Here is a 22,512-nt window from a genome sequence, read left to right as displayed (position 1 = left end):
GGCCAGGGGGTTCAGATCAGCCTAGGCAATATAGTGAGTCCCACTATTTTTTTTTTTTTTTTTTTTTTGAGGTGGAGTTTTGCTCTTGTTGCCCAGGCTGGAGTGCAATGGCATGATCTCGGCTCACTGCAACCTCTGCCTCCCAGGTTCAAGCGATTCTCCTGCCTTAGCCTCCCGAGTAGCTGGGATTACAGGCATGTGCCACTGTGCCCGGCTAATTTTGTAATTTTAGTAGAGACGGGGTTTCTCCATGTTGGTCAGGCTGGTCTTGAACTCCTGACCTCAGGTGATCCACCTGTATCAGCCTCCCAAAGCACTGGGATTACAGGCGTGAGCCACTGCGCCGGGCTAAATCCCACTATTTATAAAAAATTTTAAAAGTTAACCAGCTGTGGTGTTGCATGCCTGTAGTCCTAATTACTCAAAGAGGTTGAGGCGGGAGGATTGTTTGAACCCAGGAGTTTGAGGCTCCAGTGAGCTCTGACTGCACCCCAGGCGTGGCCAATAGAGTGAGATCCTACCTCAAAAAAAAAAAAAAAAAACAAATTAGAAAACAAATGTAAATTGGTCACTGTAATTCACGCATTAACCAAAATCAAGGAGGAAAAAAATCATATCACAGCAATACATGCAGAAAAACCATTTGTTAAAATTCAAAATCAATTTGTAATAAAAGGGTTATCAAGTAATAGATGAGAACTTTCCTCTGATAAAGCATATCTATTTGCAGAATAGCTATAGCAGTATAATAGTAAATGTTGAAATTTTTTCTTTTTTTCTTTTTTTTTTGAAATTTTTTCTTAATTTAGGAAAGAGTCAAGGATATCCGCCACCAATATGTTACTAGTCCTTTTTTTTTTTTTTTTGGGACGGAGTCTTGCTCTATCACCCAGGCTGGAGTACAGTGGTGTGATCTCGGCTCACTGCAGCCTTTGCCTCCTGGGTTCAAGCAGTTCCCCTGTCTCAGCCTCCTGAGTAGCCAGGACTACAGGTGCACACTGCCATGTCTGGCTAATTTTTGGTATTTCGGTAGAACAATGTGGTTTCACACTGCCATGTCTGGTTAATTTTTGGTATTTCAGTAGAACAATGTGGTTTCACCATATTGTTCAGGCTGGTCTCGAACTCCTGACTTCAGATGGTCCACCCGCCTTGGCCTGCCAAAGTGTTGGGATTACAGGCGTGAGCCATCGCGCCTGGCCAGTTACTGGAGTCTTAACCAATTGAGTAAGGCAAGAAAAATAATAAAAAATATACTGACTGGAAAGGAAGAAAGAATTATTCTTTTCATTTATAGCCAATGAAAGTAAATATGTTGATTGGTCTGAAAATCCCTTTTTGGAAAAGAAAATATGTTGAAAATCTAAAAGACCATGATTATTATTACTAATAGATGTATTTAATGAGGTGGTCAGCTCTTGGGTCAATATAAAATTATGAATATCTCATCACCAGGAAATAGAGACCAAAAGAAAGAAAACGAACAAAAGGAAAAAAAAATAGCATCAAAATATCAACCTAGGAACAAATCTAATGAAACGTGAAAACTAGTCCTTTATGATTAGTGCATTTTGTTCTCTTTTTTTAAAATTAAATTTTATGTTTTGAGGGGTTTTGCCCTGTCATCCAGATTGGAGTGCAGTGGCACGATCATGGCTCACTGCAGCTTTGAAATTCCCTGGCTCAAGTGACCCTCCCACCTCAGCCTACTAGAGTATTCCAGAGTGCTGGGATTACAGGCATGACCACCATGCCCAGCTAATTTATTTATTATTTAATTTTTTGTAGTGATGGGATTTTACTGTGTTGCCCAGGGTGGTCCCAAACTCTGGGGCTCAAGTGATCCTCCCCAGGCCTTGGTCTCCCCGAATGCTGGGGTTACAGGTGTGAGCCATCATGCCTGGCCTATGCTCTTTTTAAACTTAATTGTCTTGCCTTTCACATTTAGAGGTACAGTCTACTTGGAATTGCTTTTTGGGTATGACATGAGTGAAGAGTCTAATTTTATTTGATTTCATTTTATTTATTTATTTTTTTGAGACGGAGTTTCGCTCTTGTTGCCCAGGCTGGAGTGCAATGACGCGATCTCAGCTCACTGCAACCTCCGCCTCCCAGATTCAAGTGATTCTCCTGCCCCAGCCTCCCAAGTAGCTGGGATTACAGGCATGTGCCACCATACCCAGCTAATTTTGTATTTTTAGTAGGGACAAAGTTTCTCCATGTTGATCATGGCTGGTCTTGAACTCCCAACCTCAGGTGATCCGCCTGCCTCAGCCTCCCAAAGTGTTGGAATTACAGGCGTGAGCCACTGCTCCCGGCCTCATTTTACTTTATTTTTTTGAGACAAGGTCTCATTCTTTGGCTCAGACTGGAATGCAGTGGCGAGATCGTAGTTCACTATAGCCTCGAACTCCTGGGCTCAAGCAATCCTCCTGTCTTAGCCTTCTGAGTGGTGTGGCTTGGACTGCAGGAGAACACCACCATACTTGGCTAATTTTTAAAATATTTTTTTGCAGAGGTGGGGTCTTGCTATGTTCCCCAGGCTGGTCTTGAACTCCTGGCCTCAAGCCATTCTCTTGCCCCAGCCTCCCAAAGTGCTGGGATTACAGGTGTGAGCCAACTGTGCCTGGCCAGGTTTTATTTTTTCCCGATAGCAATAACCAGTTGACTCAGAAATATTTATGAAAAGATTGTCCTTTGCTCATTCCGCAGTGATGGCTATGCCATAAATCAAATGTTTCATCTATGTTCGCATCTGTTTCTGTAATTGCCTAGGTCTCTCTTCTGTTGCATTGGTCTACTAAAATCATACTGTTTTATTCATTGTGCTTTATAAATCTTAATACTTACCTTAGTTTTTGTTTTGAGACATATTCTGTCACGCAGGCTGGAGTGCAGTAATGTGATCATGGCTCACTGCAGCCTGACTTCCTGGGCTCAAGGAGTCCTCCCACCTCAGCCTCCTGTGTAGCTGGAACCACAGGCATTCACCCACCATGCCCAACTAATTTTATTTTTGTTTTTATTGGCAGAGACAAGGTCTCAGTGTGTTTCCCAGGCTGGTCTTAAATTCTTGGGCTCAAGCGATTCTCCAGCCTTGGCCTGTGAATGTGTTGGGATTACAGGTGCGATGCATCATGCCCAGCCTGGTTCTTCTTTAAGAATGTGTTGGATATTCTTGCCTTGTTGCATTTTCAAATAAATTTTAGCCTTTTTGGGGCCTATGGAATGGCATTTCATTTCAATTTGTAGTTCCGTGATTACCAACATCTCTTCATAGGACATTTGACCACCTGGACATTTCTTTTGTGAAGTGACAGTTTAAAACTGTCTCACATTTTTCAGCTGTGTTGTCTTTTTCTTACTGATCTATATGAGTTCTTTATATATTCTGGATAAAAGGTTTCTGTTGTTTGTATATGTTGCAAATAATTTCTTCCTCTCTGTGCTTGCCTTTTTGCTCTCAAGGGAGTTGTTTGATAAACACAAGCTCCTCATTTCAGTGTGTTGAGACTTCTGTGTATGGTTTTCACCTGTTCTTTGTAGGGGAAAGAACACTGATAAGCCTATTCTGTTCAAGTACAATAAAATTTCATTTTAAATTTAGCCATTTTGTTTTACTTACAACTGATATTTACTTTACAGCTGTGGATTTCTTCAATCAGATCAACATGCTTTATGGAACCATCACAGACTTCTGTACAGAAGAGAGTTGTCCAGTGATGTCAGCTGGCCCAAAGTAAGACATAGTTAATGATCAGTTTCTTATTTTTACATTATTTTATGGTTCTTAGAGAAGAACGGGGTTTCTGACCATGCAATTTTTTCTACTTAGCATCTCTTTCTGAGGTTTGCAGTGACTATTAATCTAGATTCCTTAGCTTGGGCTTTGTGACTCTCCATCCTGCCTTTTCTCTGTTTGCTTATGTGTCTTCACTGGTCTATCCTAACTGGATTACTGGAAATACCTTGCTATTCCATCTCCATTACTTACATTCTCTGGAAGCTTGCTTATTCTCTTCTTCTCTTGGACATTTTTCTTCTCTCCCATTTCACTCCTGTCATTTTCTGTCAATATTTCAAAAAATCTTACTGATCTTCAAGTCTTTTTTCAAATACTTCTCTGTCAAAGCCTTCTGATTTCCTCAGACTATTTAACTTTTTACCTTTGTAATGATATTTGTTTGTTATATTTCTTACACTATTCATACATGTTTTATTTAACCTGTTGGATTTGTTCTTCTTTTAATTCCCTTTTGGTGCAAGAACAGAGCTTGCCACCTTGTTTTAACATCCAAAAAGCGTGGGTTGAATCAGTATATTTTGGAAACTGGCTTTTATTATTACTTCTACTAATAATAACAATGGCAGTTACCATTTATTTAGTGGTACCTAAATGTAAGGCCTTTCATACATATTTTTTACCTCATATGTCAACATTCATTATAAAAATATTGCTCTATGCATTGCCATAGACTCAAAGAATTTAGTCAAATGATCAAAGAGCCCATAACAGAAGTATAATATTGTAGCTCAGGAAAGATATGGAGATACCATGTGAAGACGTAAAATAAGTTGGCAGTTCTCAGTAAGGAGAAAGGAAGATCACACTAGCAAAGACACAAAGCTGTGTTTGAACCTTCACTTCTTTCTAGCCCGTGGAGATGAGTATAGCTGCAGAGCTATTCAAAATCTAGTGTCTGTCAATTCCCTTCCTCCATTTAGACCTCTTCCTGCAGAAGTATGTTTGTGGTTTTTACCCGTCACAGGACTGTTTACTTTGGAGCAACGTCTTCTGTGGACTTTATATGGGGTTTGTAGTTGCAGGTGCGTCCTTTGTTCTCTCCTCACCCTATTTGAACTTGTATGAACTGTTGTACTCCCCACCTCGCCTGTTTGAAAAGTCTAGTCAAGATAGCCCCTTTAAAAAATAATGTCGTTTAGGCTGGACACGGTGGCTTACGCCTACAATCCCAGCACTGTGGGAGGCTGAGACTGGCAGATCATCACCTGAGGTCAGGAGGTTGAGAGCAACCTGGGCAACATGGTGAATCTCGTCTCTACTAAAAATAGAAAAATTAGCTGGGCGTGGTGGTGCACATCTGTAATCCCAGCTACTAAGGAGGTTGAGGCACGAGAATCACTTAAACCTGGGAGGTGGAGGTGAGGTTGCAGTGAGCTGAGATCGTGCCACTGCGCTCCAGCCTGACTGATAGAGTGAGACTCTGTCTCAACAAAAAAGTGATTTAAAGACATAGGTGTCTCCTAGTTTTATCGTCAAAGGTAGAGTGTGAGTTTCTGTTACTTGTTATTTTGGGAAGATTTCTTAGAGGAACAGGGGCATTTAGAAATGAAATACTTTTGGAAAACTAGTATTAGTATTAATTCTTGTCAATATTACTGATGTTCACTTTGGTTAAGCTTCACTTGTGAAAATAGATGTTTTTAGTTTTTCTTTTCTATGGTCAGTTTTACCTTGAGAAATTAAATAGCACTGCCTTCTAAGAAAGCCAGTTCTTCTGGCTTGAGAGCTGTTTGTCTCTGTTCCTGTATGCATGCAGGCATGCGTACATAACGTTAAAGCTGTGTGGTCTCCTGCCTGCCTGCTTCCCTCTCTTTCTCTTCTTTCTTCCTTCTTTTCCTTCCTTTCTCCCTCTTCCTGTTTCTTCTTTCTGTACATCCCTTTTCTTCTTCCTTTTCTTCTTTTCTTTTCTCCCTTCCTCCCTCCCTTTCTCCTTTTTTTTGGGGAGGGGGGAGAATCTTGACATTTCCTAGTCATTAGTGCTAAGAAGATGTAGTTGTTGTCATAGTTTTTCATTTTTACCAGCAGATGCCGGATTGTGCCTAGGAGAGGCATTTGTTAATACTTAATAAATGCTAAGCCCCTTGCAAATTAGTATTGAATGATGGCTCATAGAACTTTGTTCTCAGATACTGTTTTTTAATTTTAATTTTATTTTTTTTGAGACAGAATCTTGCTCTGTTGCCCAGGCTAGAGTGCAGTGGTGCGATCTTGGTTTACTGCAACCTCTGCATCCTTGGTTCAAGAGAGCTTCCTGCCTCAACCTCTTTGAGTAGCTGGGATTACAGGTGCATGTCACCATACCTGGCTGTTTTTGTATTTTTCATATAGACAGGATTTCGTCATGTTGGCCCAGCTGGTCTCAAACTCCTGACCTCAAGTGATCTGCCCTCCTCGGCCTCCCAAAGTGCTGGGATTACAGGGGTGAGCCACTGCGCCTGGCCCTCAGTTACTGATTTTTATTATTATTAAAAAAGAAATTGTGCATTGGAGTTTGCAGTTTACAAGTTCATGCTGTGATGACAGAAATACATTTCAAAGAGAATAGTCTGTCAAAGGTAGAATGAGAAAGGCACCACGGCAAAATAGAGCTACAAAATGAAGGAAGTCATCCTAAGTATAAACACAACGAAAGAAAAAGAAGAGATTAGGGAGTCATAGTTGTAAACTCTAAAGGTCTAAGCAATATGCAATTATTTTATTTTTCAAAAAGCCTTAGGATATAGAAAGTTAATATTTTTTAAAACACTTCAGAATATTGAAAATGATTCTTTAGTTTACCTTGTCTGTTTCTGATTTTTACATTTAAATATGAATGTGAAACATCTGAAAATGATTGACAAGATGAAAAACATGATTGTGAGGGAAAGTTAAAAATGTTAAGGTTTCTTCACATAAGGTAGTAAACATGGGTTGTGCCCCTGTCTCTTAAGAATAATTACAGTCTGGGGATGGTGCCTCACACCTGTAATCTCAGCACTTTTGGAGGCCAAGGTGGGAGGATTGCTTGAGCCCAGGAGTTCAAGGGTGCAGTGAGCTATGTTCGTGCCACTGTACTTCAGCCTAAGCTGCAGAGCAAGACCCTGTCTCAAAAAAAAAAAAAAAAAAAAAAAAAAGCATAATGATGGCTAAAATCTTACCATTCATGGTCTCTGTCTCCTAAGAGGAGCAAACAAGGAGATACAATAGGCTTAAATTGCACTGAGAACTTTAGTATTATATTAGAAAGAATCTTTTGACTGTGAAAGTGATTAAACAGTAAAAAGAGAGTATCAAGAGGTGTTGGAAAGTATCTCCTTGGAGACCTTCAAAATGGACCTGATAGTCATCCCTATTGCCCCACTTTTGGCAGGAAGGTTGTCTACAGAATGTTTAATTCAGGTATATCTTTTTTAATATTATTGTTCAGGTATAAGTAGTTCTGATTAAATAGAAAGCATCCTCATTTATCCTATTCAAAGATAATTGTTATTGTTTAAAATATCCTGTAGTATTTTTCTATTACATGTTGTCATCTCCTTTCCCAGGCTAACTGACCTATCATTTAGCCCAAACTCTGGGGACAAGGGTAGAATTGAATCAAAGGGAGAGAAGTTAAGCAGCAGAAGTAACCTTTTGGAAACTAAAATACTAAATGCTAGTTGAATTTAGAGATTTTCTCACTTTGGAATTTCACCTGTATGCATCTTCCTTATCTCAAAATTCAGGGTGTGTGTGTGTGTGTGTGTGTGTGTGTGTGTGTGTAACTCTTTCAGGGTTTGTGGTTTTTTTTTTTGTTTTTTTTTTTTTTTTTTTTTTTTTGGGGGGTTGTTTTCTTTTTTTTTTTTTTTTTTTTTTTTTTTTTTTTTTGAGACGGAGTCTCGCTCTGTTGCTCAGGCTGGGATGGGCACCATCTTGGCTCACTGCAACCTCTGCCTCCCTGATTCAAGCGATTTCTGGCTAATTTTTGTATTTTTAATAGAGATGGGGTTTCACCATATTGGCCAGGCTGGTCTTGAACTCCTGACCTCAAGTGATCCGCCCACCTCAGCCTTCTGAAGTGCTAGGATTATAGGTGTGATCCACCATGCCTGGCCTCTTTTAGGGTACTTATCATACTGTTTTTACATCTTCACTTTTGAGGCTGTCCTTTCTACTAGCATATTTTCCTTGAAAGTAGGGAAAGTGTCTTTCATTTTAGTGTTTCTTGTTCTTAGTATCTTTTACATGGAAGGTGCATATTAGATATTTATTGAATCAAAGGATGGTGGTGTTCTGCTAATACGAAAAGCCTTTATTTGGGTTGCAGATTTTCTTTGGACCTTCTTTAAAGACATGTTTAGCTCTTCAGCCAAATGTACTCAAATATGAAATCATTCTCATCTTCATTAATCTTATTTTGGTGCTTCCGTGTCATTCTCTATCCTTAACCAAAATTTAAAGCCCCAAGTTAAAAGTATTGTACTGCGTATGGAGAAGTGGTTTTAAGGAAGAAAAACAACCATAAAGTACAAAAGTAGTCATCATAGAACTAGGAAGTAAGCTAGTTTTTCTACTACAATAATGTGTGATTCTAAAATATAAATGCTGTTTATGACAGCTATGCAGAAAAATTCAGACATGTGAGGAGAGCATAGAAACACAAAACATGAGTTTGTTGGGATCTACTTAGTTTGAATTGTGATAAATGCAAAGTAGTTCACTGGGTATTTAAAAATATATCTTTATTTGGAGGAGCAGAGTGTTGAAAACATGTCTGTGTGTACATTAGTAATATAGATACATAAAATATATACACTGTGTATAGGTATATACTAATCTTCTGTGTGCTTTTTATCTCTCCAATGCAGGTATGAGTATCATTGGGCAGATGGAACGAACATAAAGAAACCTATAAAGTGCTCTGCACCAAAGTATATTGATTACTTGATGACTTGGGTTCAGGACCAGTTGGATGATGAGACGTTATTTCCATCAAAAATTGGTATAATTATTTTTTGTAATTGGGATCCATCATGATTTATCTTTTATATGTTTATAGAATTTTCCTCCCTTTTTCCACTATATCTAGTTGGAGAGTTCTTTATGGCTGTTTTGATGTATGTATATGTTATGCACCTCCCAAGAAGAGGCACAAAAGTTTGTTAACACAGTGGTAAAATAAGCAAGTGATCCTATGTGAATTGAGCTTTCCCCTTTAACTTAGTGCTTTTAAATGCATAATTAGCTGAAAGGATAGGTATATTAGAAAATAAATGATCTCCCTCTCTTAAGGTAATTATTTTTTGATGATATTCTAGATTAAAGTATCACTGAGTTTATTTTCAGACAATGATAGTTTTTTTTAATACTTTAAAAAAAGTTGTGATCATCGTTGAGAATAAACTTACTTCCCTGAAGTAAAGGAAAGGCTTAAAAAGCCCTTTTAGTAGAAAGTTCTAGCTGGAGGGTTATTCCTATTCCAGGAACAATGGTAAAGTACCATACGTAACATACATTTCTAATCTTATGCATTAATCTTTTTCGAAACCAAATTTTATCATGAACATTAAGGTAAACCTTCTATTTTATTTTATTTTATTTTATTTATTTTAATCTAATGTATTTAGACAGAGTCTCTATCACCCAGACTGGAGTTCAGTGGCATGATCTCGGCTCACTGCAACCCCCACCTCCCAGGTTCAAGTGATTCTCCTGCCTCAGCCTCCCAAGTAACTGGGACTACAGACGTCCGCCACCACACCCAGCTAATTTTTTTGTATTTTTAGTAGAGACAGGGTTTCACCATGTTGACCAGGCTGGTCTCGAACTCCTGACCTCAAGTGATATGCCCACCTCGACCTCCCAAAGTGCTGGGAACTCTCTCTATAATTTTAAATGATGAGATCAGTATATCTAGGATAGTAACAAAATCTGGCCCATGTTTTAGAACAAAGAGAATGGATATTGAGTAGATAGCTAATAACATCTGCCACAGTCTTATCTGCTTATTTAGGGAAGTTCATATGGCTTCTATCCAGTGTTATTTAGTAATATATTTGCGATCAAAAGGGAGTTTGAATTTATGACCCAAAATATGAATCTTACAAATTCAAATATTAAGCTGTGCGAGAAGAAAACAAGATTTGAGGGGTTGCCCTATCATCAGCTGAGTGACTTTTGCTTTTTGTATTTACTTTTAAGGGCCTCTGAACTCCAGTCTGGGTGATAGAGACTCTGTCTAAAAAAATTAGATTAAAATAAATAAAATAAAATAAAGGGTTTACCTTAACGTTCATGATAAATTTGGTGTGAAAAGATAAATATTTTATATTTAAAACATGACTGTCTAAATGTAAATAATTTCTACTTACAATTTCTACCGAGTAAGTAGAAATTGTTTACATTTAGACTAGAAATTGTTTACATTTAGACAGTCATGTTTTTGCCTTCTCAAACTTCTTACAACTTACAACTGATTGTCTCAAAAAGCTAAGAATCTGCTCTTGTAATGTTAGAACTTTTTGACATTTTATGATTGTTTTTTGAAAAAAAAATGTGTTGAAGACAACAATATAAATAGTTGTTATTATGGAGTATTTTAAACATATTTATTGAATGCATTAACCACTTGGAACTTCTTTAATAAAAGAGCAGTTTTTTAAGACAATTACTTATATGTATATATGTATCATAAGGGTTGGATGAGTGTCCCCACCTTATCTCTCCTCTCTCATAATACAGTTTTAAAATTTTTATTTTGATCCAATTTCAAACTTTTAGAAAATTTGCAAGACTTATGCAAGGAAATGTAAAAACAATCATACAAATCCTATATCCAGATTCTTTGTTGTTAACATCTTCCTCCTTCCCTCTCCCTTTCCCAACCTCTGTCACACATACACATATAGTCATTCATTCCTTTTCTTAAACTGTTTGAGAGTAAGTTGCATATATGATGCCTTTAAAAACTTTAATATGTATTTCCTTAAAAAAATCACAGTACAGATATCAAAATTAGGAAATTTATATTGATGCTATACTATATAGATCTTATTTGAGCTTTTCAGGTTTTCTTAATGTACTTCATAGCAAAGGAAATCTTTTATATTTGTTTTCATTTATTTGTTGTCTCTTTAGCCTCCTTTGATCTGGAAATGTGCACTTTAGTCATTTTTGGTTTTTCATGACATCGATATTGTTGAAGAGTACATATTATTTTATAGATGTCCTTTCACTTTGGTTTGTCTTATGTCTCTTTGTGAACTCTAGTAATTTTAAATGAGCAGTAGCAATGTGATGGCAATATGATGACATTGAACCCAGTAGTACCAATTTTGGCTGTTTTGCCAGTCTGCGTCATTTAGCAAGTTTAACAAAGAATATGGGATTTTATACATTTTTAAAAATAAATTTTATTGTGTATATTTAAGATATACAACACGATGTTATGAGACTGTACATAATAAAATGGTTATTATAGTGAAACAGATTAAGATATCCATCATCTTACATAGTTACCCTTTTTCCCCCCTGTGGTAAGAGCGGCTGTAATCTACTCATTTAGCAAAAATCCTGAATACAATATACTATTCTTCTTTAAAATTTTTTTTTTGAGACAAGATCTCACTCTGTTGCCAAAGCTGGAGTTCAGTGGCACAGTCACATCTTACTGCAGCCTCAATCTCCTGGGCTTAAGCAATCCTACTGCTTCAGCCTCCTAAGTAATTGGGGCCACAGGTATACACCACCATACCCAGCTAATTTCTAATTTTTTGTAGAGGCAAGGGGCCACTATGTTGCCCAGGCTGGTCTTGAACTCCTGGCTCAAGTGATCCTCCCACCTTATCCTCCCAAGTGTTGGGATTACAGGTGTGAGTCACCGCCCAGCCTCAGTACACTAAGTACACTATTGATAACTATGGTCCTCATGTTATACGTTAGATCTTTAGTCTTGTTCATTTTACATATCTGCTACTTTTCTATCCTTTCACTTAGCTCCACCACTCTCCCTGGTAGCCACTGTTTATCTCTGTATATTTGACTTAAAAAAAAATTCCACATATGTGAGGTTATACAAGATTTTTCTTTTTGTGTCTGACTTGTTTCACTTAGCGTAATGCCCTCCAGGTCTATCCATGTTGTGGTAAATTGCAAGCTCTCCTCTTTTTGTAGCTGAATAGTATTTCATTGTATATATATAGCACAGTTTTAAAAATCCATTCATCTGTTGATGGACACCTGGGTTGTTTCCATATCTTGGCTATTGTGGGCAATGCTGTTGTGAACATAGGAGTGGAGATACCTTTACGACTGGGTTATTTCATTTCCTTTGGGTACATACCTAGAAGACGAATTGCTGGGTCATATGGTATTCTATTTTTAATTCTTTAGGAACCTCCATGCTGTTTTCCATAGTGGCCATACCAATCTGTGTTCGCATCAATGGTATATGAGTTCCCTCTTCTCCACAGGGATTTTGTATTTTTCTACTTTTGTTATTTCAGTGCTGTAAAAGTGCTGTAATTTACAAATCAGTGAAATAGAGAATGCAGCTAATTTCAGGACAAATGTAGACCTGGAGTAGTAATGAAATAATTCCCACAGAAAAAAGTACAATATAAACTGCAAGCGTTTTAAACAAAACTGAACGTGGTTAATGCATTATTTCTGTTCAGCACATATTTGTATTGAGACTTAAGAAATCTGATGATCTGGCCGAGCGCGGTGGCTCACGCCTGTAATCCCAGCATTTTGGGAGGCTGAGGCGGCCGGATCACGAGGTCAGGAGATCGAGACCATCCTAGCTAACATGGTGAAACCTCATCTCTACTAAAAATACAAAAAAAATTAGCCGGGCATGGTGGGTGCCTGTAGTCCCAGCTACTCAGGAGGCTGAGGCAGGAGAATGGCGTGAACCCGGGAGGTGGCGGAGCTTGCAGTGAGCGGAGATCGCGCCACTGCACTCCAGCCTAGGCGACAGAGCGAGACTCCATCTCAAAAAAAAAAAAAAAAAAAAAGAAAAGGAAAAAAAAAGAAATCTGATGATCTGAGTGTGAGTTTTAGCTCCACAACCATCTTGGGTGTGCGTGTGTTTCGTTTTAGAAATGCAGTGGTAGTATGTTAGAGACATAACAGGCTGTAATGAAGACTAATTCTTTTATCATAAAAACTTTGAAGTTTATTTTCATTCATGACATGTTGAGAACTTCTGAAAAGGTATAATGGGTATATATATAAATTCATAAATACTACTTCTTTTCAGCCTTGTCTTGGTGATTTATTTTGCTCTTTGCCGACAAACTCATATTGTCTTGTTGTCATCTCTTGTTACTAGAGGGAGTTGTTTATCTCTTTTCTAGGTGTCCCATTCCCAAAGAATTTCATGTCTGTGGCAAAAACTATACTCAAACGCCTCTTTAGGGTTTATGCTCACATTTATCATCAGCATTTTGACCCTGTGATCCAACTTCAGGAGGAAGCACATCTAAATACATCTTTCAAGCACTTTATTTTTTTTGTCCAGGTAAGTTGGATTAGGAGGCCTTTGGTGCTCAACGTAAGCATTTATCTTCATAATTCTAAGGTGAATACTGCATCCACACTGTCAGGATGGAATTTGCCATATCTCTCTGGTCTGCATCCTCTTCTACACTTTTCCATGATGATAAGGACTGGCTTTTGGTTTTTAAATTTTTTTAGTTTACAAGTTGATGGTATGCCAGTCTAAAATGGATTTGAAAAGTTGTGCTTTGGATTTGCTTCAGTTAACTGGCCATATGGAGGGGCTGGATAATGAATCTGACTAGTTTGGCAGATCTGTGAATGAACTGGTTCTCCTGGACTTTTTAGTACTTCTCCTACTCCAGTCTGCCCTGGATCTTTATTAGCGGACTGTGGCCCAGGAATGGGTTTTGAATATCACATCCATTTTTTGTCTTTTTTTAAAAAACCACATTCTAAATAAGTTTTAAGTTAAGGACTATCCATCATGTCTGAGGGAAAAATATGTCACAAGGAATGTTTCTGTGCCAGAGGGTCATTAGTCTTTGGTCTGACTTCCTAGTTGACTTCCTCTTTTTTTAGTCTTCAAAGAACTGGCCTTACAAATGTAGACTAAGCAGTGACAGTATTCTCACCTTGCTGTAATAATAAGAGAAATAACAGGCAAAAATGAAAAAGAGGTGGAAATAAAAGAGCTGACCAGTTTTTTTTTTTGTTGTTGTTGTTGGAGGTTGAGAAGGGGAGATGGTCGTCAGGAGAATAAACAATTCAACATCTTGAATTCGTGTTGTTTTTGTATATCTATAGGCATATATTTATAAATGCCATTGCCACTTCCCCTGTTCTCTTAAGAAATATGTATCCATCTTCCCCCTGTACGCACTCCTCACACTGAAGGCATACATTTAACCTATATAAACGTACTTTAGGAGATTGTAACTTGCCAAAACTGTTGCTCTTAACAGTTACTTTACTGTGGTATCCCATGTCCAGAACTAAGGAACAAAGAAAATGTTGTCCTAAAGCTCGCATCTGTGTTTGGTTTAGGCAGAACATGATTGCTAAAGTTCAGGTGTGGTGGTTTAAGAGAGTATATTCTCCCTCCAGAAGGGTTAATTTTACTTGACTCAGTGATCTTAACACTGTGTTTCCCAACTCCTAGCAAGTAGCAAGGGATCGATACATAGCGTTTACCACATCTGATCCTGTTTGTATCTCAGGACACTGTGAACTTCTTAAAGGTAGGTCTATTAGTTATACAGTATCATTGTTTGATTAAATAAAGGGGGCACTGGCCTTGGACCCCACAATTTAGAGAGTGCTGTGGTCGTTCTGCAGCCTGCACCCCTCCCCACAGAGCAAGGAATCCATAGGGCTAAGAATATACCTACCTAGATCCCTTCTGTTGCTTGCTTGGGTACCTGAAACTCAGAATTCTCTATCCACATGGTCCAAAATGTATTTCCACGGTCTCCATGCATCTTTTCCTGGGCTCCATTCTTTTGAGGGCAGGTCCCGTCTCTGATATGTATACCTCTAGGCCTGAGGGGTAGCTGATGGCAGCTGTTTCAGAGGCAATGTGAACATTACCCAAAGTGTTCACAATCATATGTGAGACCTCCTGAGGTGCAGGGTGGATGGGGTTGGAAAAGCAGGGAGGTTTTCTAAGGGCCAGGCACCCGGGGCTGGCTTTCCCCATGTCACTACTTTCCAGTGCAGAATCCTGAGGAGTCTGGAGAATTCTAAGTTTGAGTTTGTTCTCCTGGTTGCTGTGAAAGTATATTTGTTAAGGTAGAAGGATAGAACATGTTTTCTTAACATCCTACCTTAATATAAAATTTAGTAATTTAGTCATATGATATATATCCATTTGTATTCTTGGCCCAGACTCTACAAATCTTAGGCGTGCTCCTGCTATTAAAATACCCCCTAATGCTTCTCTCCAGTATTTAACTGTAGTGCTTGGCACATGATAGATGCTAATAAACAAATTAAATTGGAAGCTGAGAGTGCCTTACCATGGCAGCAGAAGATCAGAAATGTAGACAAGCCTCTATTTACTAGCCTTATAGTTTATAGTTCAGGGGAATCTATTCAGAAGTGAACTTCAGAATGACAGGGGTGGAATTTCTAAAGGAGCACAAATTAAATTCAGGTTTTCTGATTTGTTCTTCACAGTACTTTAATTTGTCATTTGTGGATCCGACCATAGTCATGTTATTTTCCTGCCATATCTTATGATAGCTTGCAGATACGTTAATTTGTAACCAGATTTTGGCTTTTCATATAATGCTGAGTTTGCCTGAGATGCTAGTGTTTTTTTGTGTGTGTGTCTCTACTTAGTTGACTGTACTTAAATGGTGTCCAGATCATTCCTTTCAACAGGAAGCAGCAATTCCCATTTATTGTTACTTTATGTCAGGCATTACATGAAGTAGTTAACATCCAGTATCACATTTAGTCCCCCACAATAATTTTATGAGGTAGGGGGATTTATCCTAATGTCACAGATGTAAAAACATAACATCAGGAGTGGTTAAGTGATTTACCCAAGACACAGACCTAGTGAACAAGAAAAAAAAAATCTACTTTTATTTACTTCAAAAGCTAATTTCCAACAAATGTTCGTGGTAATTTGCTTTGGAATAAGATGCAAATAATGTTTTTGCTATTTATTCTGCCTTTCTTTATCATGTGTAGGAATTCAACCTTATTGATAGAAGAGAACTTGCACCACTCCAAGAACTGATTGAAAAACTCACCTCAAAGGACAGATAAAAGGATGCAGAACTGTGCACATTGTTCCTCAAATGAAGCAGTGTGGAGTGTATTGGGGTTTTTGTTATATTTTGTTTTATCTGGATTGTTTTGTCCTAGGTTTGGGGCGGGGCTTGTTTGGGTTCCTTTTTCTTTATTCTGATTATATGAAACCATATTCGATTGCTAGGGGAAGCCAAGAACCATTCTCTATACATTTGATAGGGGTAAATTTATCTTAGTGTTTTTAAACTTGGTTTTGGTTGCTTGAGGAGTTTTTTAATAATATTGTGTGCTGCAAGAAAGTGCTTATTGATTGAACCGCCGATGGATTGGTTTCTGTGTGGTATAAATTGCCCATTTTTGAAGTCCCCAAACGACTTATGTTTTTAAGTGCCTTGGCAGGCTCACTTCTGAGGTGCAAAGCATAGATATAGAACTGAACAGGGCTTAAAACAATATTAGGATTACTACCCAGGGCACTTACTGGTGCATGTTGTAAAATATCTATGATAAAAGCCATAGTTTACCTAAAATGGTGATCTTCAGCCTTTACTGCTTTGAAGAAACAGAATTTGTAAAGGTATGCGTGTAGAACATAAAAAATATTTCTTAATTATTTTTTATATTGATGGTAATATGTTCAACAATGCTTGGTCTTTTCCCACCTCTTGATATCTGTGATATTGAAACTTGAGGATGTTGAAATGTATTACATTTTGGCTTCTTTCTACATGTTAACTGCACTGTAGATGTAAAAATTCAGGTTATCTATAGGATTGCCATCTTCAGAGGTGATGCTGAACTGTGAGGTTTCCTAGCAATTGCCAAATGAGCCATAAGTCTGCAGAATTCCCTTCTACTTTGAAGAGGAGGGGATAGGAATGTGTATTTGGCTGGGGGTATGGAGATGTTTGTATGGGAGTTAGGGATGGGGAGCCAAGTTCTAGAAAGTTTTGTCTGAAAACCTTTGAATAGAATGGCATGAATATTTTAATCAATTACTTATAAACAGAGTCTTAGAGACTTCCATTTAGGAACCAACTTCCATGAGAAGTTAAAAATAAATTATTAATTTTAGGTACAGACATTAAACGTGGAATTTAAGGACTGTTGGGGGAAATTGATCACTTCTTAGCATTTCCATTCAGTGAATGGAGCTGATGTTTGCCTGTCATTTTAAGATGATACCATACCTTCTTTGGTTATTATAGGCCCCATTTGAAGCATTCTGACTTCTGGTTTTCCACTGTGAAAGGAAATGTTTTCTTTGCAGTGATATCAGATAATGAAAAATGCTAATTCAGTAGTTACTAACTTTTAAATTTTATTTGCCATGACTTTCTAGTGAATTATTACCATAAATAACAAGTTCAGAAACTTAGTTTTTAGAATAAATATTAATTTTTTCTTTCAGTTTTATTCTAGAGAAATACCCATTTTAGAAATCCAGTTTTAGTTTTGTCATTTCCAATAGCTCTTCTTTCTTCAGTTAGAAATATATACCCTTCCTTCAGTTGAAATATACACCTTTTTCACATCTAGGAAGAAATGCTTGCCCTTAAATAATATAGATTAAAAACAGTAGAAAAGAAACTAAAATTAAATCAATTTGTTTTGCCATTAACAAGTAGAGCAGTGATACAATTTAATGCCATTACAATTATGTTGACTAGAAACTGCCTTTTTCTCCACTTCATTTCTAGGAATTATTCACCGAGTACCAACAGTAGAAGTAACAGGAAAGCCTGGCAGAGTTAAATATATTGGACATTTATTCGTAAAGCTTATTTATAAACTGCAGTCAGAGCTAGTTAATTTCCTTAAATCTTTTTGTTTTCAGATAGATAATATGAATCATTATGGGTTGATTCAGAAATAAAATTTGTGAGGTGATTTTGAGTCTTGTCTATATAGGAAAATGAAGCACAGAATTACTCAGTCTTCCATATTGTATTTGACTTCATATCCATCTAGTAACAAAGGAGTTGCAGTAGCCAAGTGTAGAGAGAATAGTGAAAAATTAATCTTGCCCTTTCAAGCCTTATACAGTAGTACACTGTACTTATTTTTAGTAGTAAGACCTACTTTTCCACTATATGTACATAGTTTGTTTTCACTGTGCCAGAATCTCAGGTGCCTGCTTAGAATATTTCTTTAATCACAGTCACTGGGAAGTAAGGATATGTGTATATGTGTATATATGTTAACAAAGCATAGCAGTTCTCTAGGGGAGAGGCCTGGCATTGCACATGGTGTTACATGGCTACAAGTAAGGAAAAAATCAGAAAGTGAAAGAACTGATGTAATAAAAGGTTGATTGGTTGGTTCCCATGAAAGTTAGTAAGATGCCCTTTTAAATATAAGGATCAACACTTTGTTCTGCAGCAGAGTTTGCTGATAAATGTCTATTGGATTCATTTTGGATTTCTTCAATTAATTTGTAAGTAACCAAGATAATTATTTTCCCCCTTGCTCTCTATATTAATACATAGCTATAAAGCAACAGTTGGTTTTCTTATCCTTTGATAAAAGTATCCCATAAAATATAAAGTAGTAAGTTAACATAGTATTATTGTCACACACAATGCTTTTTTTGGTTAAATGTTGATATGAAGCAATGTTTTAGAATTACTTCAATTGATGGAGTAGTGGTGCTAGAGAGAAATTAATAACAAAAAGAGTGAAAATGTTTTAATTAGCAGTAGATGGTGCTACTGGCTTTCATTTGCTGACTTGATTATTCCCTTTCCCTTAAAAACCATGGCATTAGACTGCACTAAAATAACCAGCATGTTAGTTGCTGGTAGAGGTTTTGGAGGTTAATTTAGATTAAATTGGAAGATTTTTAATTGCAGTCTCTTTCTACCTTTCCTCTGTTAGTCATTTGTAAATTCTAAATGGTCACCATAAAATGTATTAGGTAGGAGATGGTATGTTTTGTGTATAATATATCTTAGACTGAGTTACTGCCTGGCTTATCAGTATGGATAAAACACTACAATCTCTTATCAGGAAATAGAGATGATGTGGATATTTATATATTACATATATAACCACCAGACTCCATTTTATGTATTAGCATTTTCCTTGCTTAAGGAAAAATAGCAAAACAACATTTCATTTATACTTTTGTTTACCCCTGTCTGAGAGAGGTTTTGATAACCACTGAAGTGGTAGAATATGTGAGATACAAATATTGAGTTGTAGAACTTTCTTTCTAAGGTGAATAAGTCATGCCTTAACATCCAAATGAGAGTTGATCTTCAGAGTGGTTCTTTTGGGAACACTGTTTATTCCAGCTATACTGCAAAAGTGTAATGTTTTTGGAACTCTTCTAGATCATGACGTGAAAAGCAGTTTGTTATTATGCAGGAAAATCAATTTCATCATTTTAGTTGCACCAAACACTTTTGGCAGCTTATATGACCTATTATTTTTTTTGACATGGAGTCTTGCTCTGTTGCCCAGGCTGGAGTACAATGGCATGATCTCAGCTCACTGCAACCTCCACCTCCTGGGTTCAAGCAATTTTCCTGCCTCAGCCTCCCAGGTAGCTAGGATTACAGGCAGCACCACACCTGGCTAATTTTTGTATTTTTAGTAGAGATGGGGTTTCAACATATTGGCCAGGCTGGTCTCAAACTCCTGAGACCTCAAGTGATCCGCCCTTCCCAGCCTCCCAAAGTGCTGGGATTACAGGTGTGAGCCACCTACAGCCAGCCAGTATGACCTATCTTAATCATCAGCTCAACTGTAATTTAAACTTGGCTCTTCTCTGAGAGCAAAACCATTAGGGAAGTTCAAAGGAAAGTGCCATATTTCCGAATTTGCACAAGAGAATGTTTTAAGCATTGGTAGCATCATTGAATAAAAGAATAGTTTCCTGATATCACTATTGTGAAGTGGAAAATATCACTTGGATGTGGAGGTTTTACTTTTTAAAAAAATTCAGCTTAATTACCTTACCTTAATTACCTTAGGTATGTTAATAATGGAAAAAAACAAGTCCTTTCTCTAGAACTTGTTTTCTATTTTTATTCCTTTTTGTGAAAACTTTTCAATTTAATTTTGACTACTGTAGGATAGTATTGATTGAATGGATACTATGGAAAAATGGATCCAATGTTTAAGACAGAAGTAGTTTAAGGAAACAACAGCCTTTACTGCCATTTTTTAAAAAAATGTTTTACTCAGATGAACAATTTGACTTTAATGAAAGACTGGTGATTATTGTACAAAGAAATTGGAATAAGTTTCATATAGTAATTATACTGAGTTTTAGCCTAGCATATCACAAAATAATTTAGAATTGTGTAACCCTTTTCAATAGCATTTAAATTTTTATGTCTTTTTAAAAAGATGTGGACCAAAGTATATTTAATAATTTGGAATGTGACGCATACCAATAAGAAAACTATACTTTATTTTGAAATTTATCCTGGGATAACCCTTAAAGAATCTACCAATATTCTTAAAAACACAGATTTATACTTTAAGCTTATTTTTAAATTAAAGAATATATACCAATTCTTAGAAACACTTTAAGGACTACTCTTAAATAATTTAAATATCAGAGTTTTGTTGTAATACTAAAATTTACCATGGAAATCACTGTTGTTCAGCTATCAGCTTAATTGTGTATGATATAAATGTTTAGCAGTAAAGCTATCTTAAGATTTAATGGAAAAGTTTAATTTGAAGATGTAACAAAAATTCTGACCAGAGATGATTTTGAATTTTTAAGGCTTTCCTAATAGGCTAATCACAGAGAATAATTCAGTTTGAAGGTATAAAACTGCTGTATATGTCTGTCACTTGTAGCTGAACTGATTGACATTTAGACAAAAGAGAGAAAATACAAAAATCAGTTTTGCAAATGTAATACAACTTTTTCTGCATATAGAACTAAATAATTGAAAATTTTGGGCTACAGTTCTCAAAGGTAGATAGTAAAATCACTGGCTTTTTCCAGCAGTATGTTTTTCCACTGTGAGTGTAACACACACACTGGAAAATAATGAGGCTGATTTTGCAGGTCTTCATTGTTAGAGATTCTGAAGTATTTACTGTCAATTCATAGGTTTCAGTTTGTTTAGGAAATTAGTGTTTGACAGCTTTCTTTAAATTATTTCACTGAAGCTGAGATTATTAGTGATACAAAGTCAAAATTTCAATATTTAATTTCTCCATATATTAATATTGTTTTTATTTGTAAATTCATGTTCTTATCTGATTTAATATTAAATTTATATAGGTGGGTGTTTCTTACCATTTTGCACAAGTTTTTATTTTTCTGAAATACTTAATTGTGCAGGTTATAAAAAAGATTAGTGCATTTTCATTTTAAGGATGCTTTGCTCCTTAAATTGTTTGGCAGAAATGACTGTTTTTAGGGAAAACAGTTTTTTTTGCAGCCACTAACTTGTATTTGTTATTATTGTACATGCATAACCAGGGTGGTGAGGGCACTAATCTTGTAGGAAACACTTACTTGATGTTTTATGTGAACTTTTCCTATAAGTTTAAGTTACTACTTAGAATTACCACTAGGAACAGTATCATGAAATCTAGGTTGAAAGAGAAAACAGTATATATGAGAACACTTAAAGTTCAAATAGAAATCATTTCTGAAGACAAAAGCAGAGGAATATTGTCAGTACCAAGTAATGTAAGAATAAGGGCAGCATTTACACTGTACAAGTATTGAGGAGAGTACATAAAGACACGGAACTGTTCTCATGGAGACAGTTTTTCTCATAATGAAGTAGAAGGGGAAAAATCATCTAAGTTATGAAATTCAACATAGGCGCTATATTACAAACTGTGCCAGATTATGCAAATTGTGACTGTCACTGATCAAAGTTTAATCGCTTCATTTTTGTTTAAAAAGGGATACTGAATGTCAGAAAATCTGTAATATGTTTTATTCAAAAGATGTAAATAATGTATACAGACTTGTATGTGATGGGATGGGAAATATTTAAATTCTAGATGTTTTTTTTTTTAAAGAAGTAACTCAATGTTTATGAGAAAAAAATGAATAAATAGTTATGTTTGGCCATGAATCCTGACTTTGCATTACTGTTTATTTTTGCTATAGGCTTTCCCACACCAAACACATTCCAAGGGAAATATTGAGGGTATATGGAATATGTTGAACATTTAAAATGTTAGGCATTCTTTCTGTAATGTTCAAAACAACCTTGGAAATTAGTATCTCAGTGTCTTAACACCTTAGAAAACTAAAGCTCAGAAATTGTACAAATCACTGATTTGGATTAGGGTTTTAAAACCGTACTATGCCTGAACTTGAAACCAGTGTTTTTGTTTTCCTTTTTTCACTTTTTTCTTTATTCTGCAGTGTGCAGGTGTATGTTTTCTGTAATATATACTATTATTACAGTGAGAACAGTTAGCACCGTAATAATAATTTGTTGACCTTTTCATCAAGCTATTATTTAATATTTTGTCTTCATTATAGTTCATTA

General features: G+C 36.5%; 1 protein-coding gene across 2 annotated transcripts in view; it reads left to right on the top strand.

Annotated features, from left to right (window-relative positions):
• The window catches only part of MOB1B (MOB kinase activator 1B), an 82,952-nt gene extending 60,857 nt beyond the window's left edge, over positions 1-22,095 (top strand). For both annotated transcript variants that reach the window (XM_017879126.1, XM_017879115.1), the window contains 4 exons: positions 3,646-3,739; positions 8,632-8,765; positions 13,123-13,286; positions 15,965-22,095. In XM_017879126.1, the coding sequence (XP_017734615.1) occupies positions 3,646-3,739; positions 8,632-8,765; positions 13,123-13,286; positions 15,965-16,042 (470 nt within the window). In that variant the 3' untranslated portion in view covers positions 16,043-22,095. The remainder of the gene's footprint in view (positions 1-3,645; positions 3,740-8,631; positions 8,766-13,122; positions 13,287-15,964) is intronic.
• The last annotated feature ends 417 nt before the right edge of the window (positions 22,096-22,512 follow it).

Source organism: Rhinopithecus bieti, unplaced genomic scaffold, assembly GCF_001698545.2.
Source record: "Rhinopithecus bieti isolate Rb0 unplaced genomic scaffold, ASM169854v2 scaffold_905, whole genome shotgun sequence".
Lineage (NCBI taxonomy): Eukaryota > Metazoa > Chordata > Mammalia > Primates > Cercopithecidae > Rhinopithecus > Rhinopithecus bieti.
The sequence above is the reverse complement of the archived record's forward strand: the minus strand, read 5'-3'. Positions and strand labels throughout refer to the sequence as shown.